At 57.2% G+C, this 9,307-nt stretch overlaps 1 protein-coding gene across 1 annotated transcript in view; it reads right to left on the reverse strand.

The window, feature by feature from the left end:
• Positions 1–4,293: 4,293 nt before the first annotated feature.
• The window catches only part of LOC103249723 (sodium/calcium exchanger 2), a gene marked incomplete at its 3' end in the record, with an annotated part of 7,187 nt that continues 2,173 nt past the window's right edge, over positions 4,294–9,307 (reverse strand). Inside the window, exons 2-3 of the mRNA XM_021707670.1 lie at positions 5,242–5,289; positions 4,294–5,186 (exon numbers count right to left, since the gene is read on the reverse strand). Of these exons, the coding sequence (XP_021563345.1) occupies positions 4,294–5,186; positions 5,242–5,289 (941 nt within the window). The remainder of the gene's footprint in view (positions 5,187–5,241; positions 5,290–9,307) is intronic.

Consider the following 9,307-nt stretch of genomic DNA (forward strand, 5'->3'; position numbering starts at 1 on the left):
CTGGGCTCTGGCGATCCTTCCGCCTCAGCCTTCCAAGTAGCTGGAACTACAGGCGCGTGCTACCACTCCCGGCTCATTTTTTGATTTTATTGTAGAGATGAGGTCTCGAACCCGCGGGCTCAGGCAATCCACTCACCTCAGCCTCCCAAAGGCGCGTGATTACAGGCTGAGCCACCGAGCCCGCCCCTTTTCATTTTTTTAATGAAAAATTTGTGTAGAAACAGGGTCTTGCTATCTTGTCCTGCTGGATCGCAGTGGTGTGATTTTGGCTCACCACAGCATCCACCCCCTAAGCTCAAGCAGTTCTCCTGACTCAGTCTCCCAAACAGCTGGGACTAGAGGTGCACGGCACTATGCCCAGCTAATTTTTAATTTTTTAAAGATGGGGTCTTGCTATGTTGCCCAGGCTGGTCTCAAACTCCTGGGTTCAAGGGATTCTCCCACCTCAGTCTCCCAGAGTGCTAGGATTACAGGTGTGAGCCACAGTGCCCAGTTCCTCATCTTCATTGCACCTACCACTGTGTATACTGCAGAGGACTCACCAGAAGTCTTAACCCTAAGAACTTCTTTCCTCCCTGCAGGTGAAGGAAAGGTGATTCCAGCAGTCACACTTTTTTGTTTTTTAAGTTGGAGTCTCACTCTGTCTCCCAGGCTGGAGTGCAGTGGCATGCCCACGGCCACTGCTGCCTCGTCCTGCTGGGTTCAGGTGATCCTTCTGCCTCAGCCACCCAAGTAGCTGGAACTACAGGCACGCGCTACCATGCCCAGCTTATTTTTTTATGTACTGTAGAGACAAGGTCTCACCAAGTTGCCCAGGCTGGTCTCGAACCCCTGGGCTCAGGCAATCCTCTGGCCCTGGCCTTCCAATATGCTGAGATTACAGGTATGAGCCTCTGTGCCTGGCACACTGTCCCTTCTCCAGCACCTGCGAGACTGGGCACTGCGGACATGCCTACCCCGGAGGGAACCGGGACGCTTTTGGATCTCAGCGGGGCAGGAGCATACCTGGGATGGGGACATCAGAAATCTAGGAGCCGTCATTACCGGTGAGGGGACATGGTCCTGGCCTTTCAGGGCCTGAGGATATCCATGACTCATGGGACAGCCCCACACCATGCAGAATTGTCCCACACGCTGGTAACTCCAGAAAGCGCTGCTGATGTTCGTCTCCGTGAAAACCCTGTTTCTAATATCTGGAGATCTCAACTCTGCTTTAGGTATTTTCCTGGATGGCGTCACATACACCAAACACACTCATTTTTTGTTTTTGTGCTTGTGTTTTGAGTTGAGGTCTCCCTCTGTCACCCAGGCTGGAGTGCACTGCCATGATCATGGCCCACCGCAGGCTCAACCTCCTAGGCTCAGGTGATCCTCCCACTTCAGCCTCCTGAGTAGCTGGAAATACGGGTGCACAGCACCAAGCCCAGCTAATTTTTTGATTTTTTTTGTGTGTGTGTGGAGACGAGGTCTCACTCTATTGCTTGGGCAGGTCTTAACCTCCTGGGCTCAAGCGATCCTTCAGCCTCAGCCTCCCAAAGTGCTGGGATTAGAGCCACCGCACCTGGCCTGATCTTTTCCTTTCTCTGAAACCCAACTTCTTCCTTACAGACAGGTGCTGCGTCTGGCTCCTTGTCATGAGGGAAGTCACGATGAACCATCGACATGTGGAAATACAGATCATTCTACCATAAGTCTTTCCTCTAGATCAGTTTGGACATTAGACTGACTTTTGGGGAAGCCAATTGGCATAGGCCAGTTCATTGATGAATAGCTGACAGCTACTCTGTTCCCAGCAGTCTGTTTTAAGCCCTTCCACATGGAACAAATCAGTTGCTCTGCATGGCAGCCCTATGAAGTCAGAGCTACAGTGACCCTCATTTTACAAGTGGGGAAACTAAGGCACAGAGAAGGTAAGGAACTTGCCCGAGGTCACAGGGAGCAGCAGAGGTGGGATTTGAACCCGGGCCTCTGGCTTCAGGGTCCATGAACCAAACCCTGAGGCTAAAAAAACCTCTCTTTTACCACCTAGGAAATTCACATCAGCAGAATAAAAAGGATACAACAAAATATTTGCTATAAAAAGGGGTAACTGGAGGCTGACCCTGGAGGCTCACACCTATAATCCCAGCACCTTGAGGGGCTGAGGCAGGAGGATCGCTTGAGCCCAGGAATTCGAGACCAGCCTGGGCAACATAGTGAGACCCAGTCTCTACAAAAAATAAAAAAAAATTAGCAGGGCATGGTGATGTACACCTGTAGACCTGTAGCTACTCGTGAGGCTGAGGCGAGAGGAACCCCTGAGCCCAGGAATTCAAGGCTGCAGTGAGCTGTGATTGTGCCCTCGCACTCCAGCTTGGGTGGCAGAGTGAGACCCTGACTCAACACAAATGGGGTGATTGGATAGGAAGGCTCAAGAATGGCTGGTCTAGACCCCTTTCACAGCTCAGATGTGAAGACTGAGGCCCAGAGAGGGTACAGGCATTGCCTAAGGTCACACAGCAGTGGTGGAGAAAATACAGAACCAGGTGGATTTTCTTACTACTCCAGGTCACTGCATCTTGGAGAAGCCGGCCGCACCTGTATCTTGTGTGAGCTCCTCTAGCTCTAATAACAAGGTACCATAATTCAGGTCTTCAAGTTACTCCCGGAGGGACCCACCATGTTCCACTCAGAACTGTGGGTTTTTTTTTTTTTGAGTTGGAGTCTCACTCTGTCACTCAGACTGGAGTGCAGTGGCCTCTCCCGGTCACTGCAGCTTCGACCTGCTGGGCTCCAGCGATCCTTCCGCCTCAGCCTTCCAAGTAGCTGGGACTACAGGCGCGCGCTACCACGCCCGGCTAATTTTTTGATTTATTGTAGAGGTGAGGTCTCACCAAGTTGCCCAGGCAGGTCTCGAACCCGCAGACTCAGGCAATTCACTCACCTCAGCCTCCCAAGGCGCAGGATTACAGGCTGAGCCACCGAGCCCGGCTGAACTGGGTTTTATCAACTCCCCACCCCGTTCCTTATGCCTCAGCCAGCCCTTCTCAGAGGGAACCACTACCCCCCCACCCCGATCTGCCACCCCTCGCTCATGATGGCTACACTTCTTTTCATCGCCTTGGTGTCCATCCATCAAAGGCCATTTTGAAAGGTAAGTCAGGATACCATTTTTTTTCCCTGAGTCAGGGTCTTTGCTCTGTCTCCCAGGCTGGAGTACAATGGCATAATCACAGCTCACTGCAGCCTCAACCTCCTGGGCTCAGGCAATCCTTCTGCCTCAGCCTCCCAAGTAGCTGGGACTACAGGCATACACTACCACGCCCGGCTAATTTTTTTTATTTTTGTAGAGACAAGGTCTCGCCATGTTGCCCAGGCTGGTCATGAACTGCTGGGCTCAGGCAATCCTTCCACCCTGGCCTCCCAATTAGCCAGAACTACAGGCGTGTGCTACCACGCCTGGCTGATTTTTAAAATTTATTGTAGAGACGAGGTCTCACCAGGTTTTCCAGGCTGGTCTTGAACTTGCAGGCTCAGGCAATCCTCCCGCCTCAGCCTCCCAAAGGACTGAGATTATAGGTGTGGGCCACTGTGCCCGGCCCATATCAGCCTTTATTTATACATCACCAAAAATTTTTATACCTCCAGCTTCAGAGCCTTCCTGGGAAGGGACTGTAAACTGGCAAAACCTGACAGATAGGCCAAAATAGATTACGTACGTGCGGGGATAAATCCTGGACACCCGCAAATAAATTATGCATGTGTGTAGCCGAATTAGACCAGGCCCATAAATAAATTATGCAAATGTGGGTGGTAGTCAGGGGACTGTGGGAAATAAATTAGGCAAATATGGAGAAAGAAGATTCCCCTGCATGGGGTTAAGACACTGGACAAACAGGCAAAGGAGGATGAGGACGGAGGTGTGAATTATGCAGCCGTGGGTTACATTCTGTCTCACTATTGGAATAAATTACGCAAGGCAATCACCGGGCTTATATCATCGTGGGCCGGATGCGAGGGGGGGATTACACGAAGCGGCATAAATTATCCCAGCACCAGAGACGGATGATGCTGAATAATGAATGAATTATGCAAACAGTGATTGCACAGCTGGTCAATGCAGAGCTGAATTATGCAGATGTGGGGATGCCTGTGGATAAATTATGCAAATTGCACCGAGTTACCCAAACCAATTACCGCCGTCCGAAAACAGGGCATGCGTGATATGAATGATGCAAATGCAGGACATCTCATTGCAAAAGCGGGAATAAATTATGCAAAGGGTAGCGCGTGTGGGAAAACATGTAAACCTACCTGGCCCACATGACACAGATCACAGGGAGCACCCACAGCGCTCTTGGGAGGGTTTAACGCGTAGACTTGTGTGCCCAGGGCGCCCCCGCACAGACGCCGGCTTGCTGCTCCTTCTGGAGGCCACGCTGGGGTGCGCCAGCGGCACTCCAGTCCCTGCAGCAGGGCTTGCCCTCTCGGGCTCAATCCCCTTGTGCAGCGTGGCACCCACACCACCACACCTGGTGGCCCTCTCTGATGGGAGCGTGCACTTCTGCCAATGCGCAGACCACACATGCACCGAGAAGACACCCTCGGGTCCCTGCTCACCTGGACCACCCCTGGCGAAAAGACAGCCAGGATGAGATACAGCCAGACGTAGGCGAAGATGCTCCAGGAGGCAGTGACAAAGAAGACTCGCAGGTGCTTGATCTTGCGGCTTTCGCCGGCCGGGATGACGTAAATGCACACGGCGATGACCACGAACATGTTGAAGGCCGCGCTGCCCACGATGGTGCCCGGGCCCAGCTCCCCGGCCTGGAAGTTGTGGCCACAGACCTCGATGACCGACAGCAGGATCTCGGGTGCTGAGGAGCCCAGCGCCATGAGCGTGAGGTTGGACACCGTCTCGTTCCAGATACGCACGGTGCCCACGCTGGTCTCGCCGTTGGCCTTGGTGATGGTGATCTCCTTCTCCTTTGACGTGATGACCTCGATGGCCGCCATAAAGCGGTCGGCGATGATGGACACGCCCAGAAACATGTAGACCATGGCCACAAAGTAGACCACTGCCCGTGCCGCCTTGTCGCCCAGCGACGGGTCGTCCGGCTCCCACACGGGCAGCAGGACCCCCGGCTGGCAACGGTAGGAGCCCTCGCAGCCCCCCGCACTGGCGTCGCTGTCGTTGGCCGGGGGAGGCGGCAGGGAAGGGGTCGGGGTAGCCGCCCCCGAGCACGGGGGAGCCCCCAGGAGGAGTGCGACCCCCACCAAGGCCAGGGGAGCCATGGGGGTGGCAGGGTCCTAGGAGGGAGGAGGAGGAGGGTTGGGTGAGGGGAGCAAGCCTCTCCCCATCACACAAGAGTCAAAGTTCAGGGGGGTGGGGGGGAGGAGAGGCTGCGGGTGGAGGCGGGGAGAACCGCAAGGATGGAGACTGAGACAGAGAGAGCCCGGCAGAGATGCAGAGAACAGACATGGAAAGATGAAGACAGGGGAACCCTCCCACGTGCTGGCGGGCATGGAAATTGGTCTAAGCACTTCAGGATACCACAGCACTCTTTGTATTTTGTGGAGATGGAGTGGCCCAGGCTGGTCTCGAACTCCTGGGCTCAAGTAATCCTCCTGCCTTGGCTTCCCAAACTCAGCAGTTCTGCCCCTAGGTGTGTGCCCAAGAGAAACCGCCCCACATGTCCGCCAAAGGCACCTACGAGGACACTTGCGGCAGCCCCACGTGTACCAGCTGCAAGCACGAAACCACCAGGCGCTCATCAGCAGCAGAATGGAGGCAGGGACAGAGGTGTATCCGCACCGTGGAATATTATATGGCACTGAAAAGGGACTGAACCACAGATGCACCAGCGACACAGAAGCAGGACACAGCACCGGCTGGACAAAGCCAGGCACAAAAGAACCCAGGCCGTGTCATTCAGTGTGGGAGGCAGGGACTGGGACGCCTGAACTCGCGAGGCGATGGCAGCGGTTCCAGCCTGGGCCTTGGAGAACTTCTGTTCACACCCCTCCCCGTGGTGGTAGCAGGTGACGGTCTCCAGCAGCCCTGGGTCTCTGATCTAGGCTTCCCATCAGACTCTGTAAGTTGCACAGTTCCTTAGTGGCTGCAACACTCAAGGCCCTGTGTTGGGCTTTTTTTCTTTTTTCAGAGACAGGGTCTTGCTCTGCCACCCAGGCTGGAGTGCAGTGGTGCCATCATGGTCCCACATAGCTTCGACCTCCTAGGCTCAGGCAAGCCTTCCAGCTCGGCCACCTGAGTAGCTGGGACTCCGGCCGCATACCACTGTGCCCTGCTATTTTTAAAATTTCTTTGCAGAGACAAGGTCTTGCTATGTTGCCCAGGCTGGTCTCAAACTCTTGGACTCAAGTGATCCTCCCGCCTCAGCCTCAGCCTCCCAAAGTGCTGGGATGACAGGCGTGAGCCCCATGCCTGGCCAGTGTCGGGCTTTTTGTCTTCCTGGTGGGTGTGGGCTCGCCACTGTCTCAAGACTTCTCTCCCTGCCCCTGGCCCAGGGTTTGAGCGGCTCTGATCCTGTCGTGTTCAAGTTTCCTTTGACGAACACCATTCAGCCCACACCCTCCTTCCTACAGGGCTCTGGCCTCACTCGGAGCACCAAGGTCCTCTCTGGCCCGTCCCGTCTGCAGGCTCCCCGCCCCCACAGTCTGCTCCAGCCACCCACCCCGTCCCTAAGACTCACCAGACACGGTTCCGCCTCAGGGCCTTTGCACCTCTATTCCTCCTTGGGACGCCCTTCCCCACATACCCACCAGCCTCGTCCCTCCTCTCTTTCCAGGCTCCACTCTGACGTCACCGACCCTGGCCACCCTCTCCAAAACAATACCATCCCCCTCCGGGGTGTCCCCACCATTTCACAGATGACAGGACCACAGTTCAGAGAGGTTAAAACACTGGTCCCAAGTCACCTGGCAGCAACTCTGACTCCCAGGCTCCCTCTCCAGGAGTGGCCCAGCTCCTCTGAGCTCCCCCCACCTGCTGTCGCCACGGTAACCCAGTCGCCTATAAGAAAGGGAGGGAGGGAGGAAGGGGGTGTCCTCCGAGCCTCCACACTCCCAGACCCCTCTCTTGGCCACCAGCCTCCTTTTCCCCAGTACTTCCATTACTGTCTGAAAAGTTCTTCTGGGAGTCTAACCCACAGCCTGTCCCCAACTCACACCCACGTACCCAGGGCTGGGAGCCGGCTCCTCTGGGGGAGGGAGGCAGAATGTTGGCAGAACTTCCCAAGAAGGAGCGAGCTGGAGAGGGAGCTCGCCTGTGTGTGTGTGTGTGTGTGTGTGTGTGTGCAGGGGCGGGGGAGGGGGGAGATTCTTAAAGGGCCACCGCACAATTAGCCCCCTCGGCAAGGCTCCTAATGATACATCTAATTAGCAGCCCCCTAATTAGCAACAACTCAGGCATAATTACAAACCCACCAGGTTCCAAGGCAGACTCCCGCTCTCTCCCCCTCCATCCTCCTGGCTTTGAGGGAGAAGCGGGGGCCACCCAGGGGTGTCAAAGACCCATCTGAAGCGCGTCCAACGCCCCTTCTCCGGGAGGGGCCGTGGCCTGGGAAGTCCTTCCTCAGGTTTAACCACTTGTCCCTCCCTCTGGGAGGGAGACCCTGCTGGTGACGGGTGTTCTCAAGCTAGTCCTCCTCGCCGGGGGATGGGGGAAACCCAGCTTCCTCTCGGGTCAGGGAGAGAAGGCGCCCAGGATGTCCAGCCCCGTCCGTGACTGGCTCCCTCTGCCCCAGCCCCTTGCTCTGTCTCCGCCACCAGCAGCCCTGAAACCTAATCTGGGTTTAGACCGTGGGCCGGAGGGATCGGGTTGAGCCCAGGGTGGGAGCAGCAGGGCAGATGGCAGCACCTCCCAGCCGGGCCTCAGGGGCGCCCCATCCCGCCTCGCAGCCTCTGGGGCCCCCCGGGGGCGGGGCTGGGCGCAGTCTGGCGTGCTGTGCAAGACCCGCTCTCACTCACGCTGTCACCAGAGTGGGGCGGAGAGGGGGATCCCGACTGCACTCCTGGGAGGACGGCCGGCCCTCAGAGATCTGACTTCCAGGCACCCACAGGTGCTGCCCGGGGCGAGCCCGGCATCCCCCACCTCACCATGTCCCAGCCTGGGATGCCACACAGACTCTGGGTGTTCAGGGTGGGGACACACCTATGGGGACACTGAGGCCCAGAGGAGGGAAAGGGCCTGGCCAAGACACACAGCTTCAAGCTAGGGGCAGCACAGAGACAGAAAGGTGAGGCGTGGGACTCTGCCCGGGGCTCATTTTAGCCTCCCGGAGCCCCACGCAGGCACCGTCACCCAGGGCTGGGGCCTCACTGTGGCCAGGGACACACACACACACCCCTGTCGCCGCGCGGGCTCACACTGCTCCCCTGTCCTCACTCTGGCCCACCTGCTCCAGGGCCCCTTTCCCGCTCAAGGTCCCCCAAGCGATGGAGAAGCTTCTGAGGCCCAGCCTCCCCAAGACAGGTCTGAGACTGGTATGCCACGAGAGGGATGGAAGTAAGACTGCAGGAAAGACCCGCCTGGCCTGACCCAGTGCCTAGTGCTGTGCCTGGCCTAGGAAAGGTGCTTGAGCTAACTGCCAAGAGAATGAATGAGTCGAGAACTCGACAAACAGCAAGGAGCATGGAAGTCAGACTGTAGGAAGGACTGATCCAGTTTACACGAAGAGGAATGGGAGTCAGGCGGAAGAAAGGACTGGTCCAGTCTCTCCTGCACAGGTTACAGGTGAAGCTGCAAGAAGGACTGGGCTCAGAATGCCAGAAACAGGCAGGAGAGAGGAGGGCTCCGTCCTCAGGGAGGGCTGGGCAGGGGCCAGCTGGGAGGACGGAGAAAGCGAAAGCCAGCTGAAGAGGGAGAGGAGTGAGGACTGCAGGCCTGGGGGAGCCCCCTCTGCGGGGGGCTCTCCCCCCCAGGTCTCCCCTGCCAGGGGCGGAGACAAAGGTGTGTGGGAGGGAGTCAACTGGCTCCCGGGGAGAGACGGACTCGAGACGCCAGAGACAGAGATGGAGACCGGAGGGGGGAAACGCAGGGAAGGGAGAGGGAGGGGAGGCCAGGAGAGGAGAGGCGGACGGACAGGGGCACGGAACGCCGAGGGCAGTGGACAGAGGCGGAGACACAGACACACGGGGATGGCGCGAGAGGAAGCAGAGAGACACAGCACAGACCCAGGCGCAGAGAGACAGACGAGGGGGCTGAGGGGGGCAGGGGCTCCGCCGGGCAGACCCCCGAGTTGGGCAGAGCCTGGAACGAGCCCGACAGAGGAAGGCGGGGGCGGAGGCAGAGCGGCTGCCCCAGACG

The sequence above is a fragment of the Carlito syrichta genome, unplaced genomic scaffold, assembly GCF_000164805.1.
Source record: "Carlito syrichta isolate Samal-C Ts95f unplaced genomic scaffold, Tarsius_syrichta-2.0.1 Scaffold123364, whole genome shotgun sequence".
Classification (NCBI taxonomy): Eukaryota; Metazoa; Chordata; class Mammalia; order Primates; family Tarsiidae; genus Carlito; species Carlito syrichta.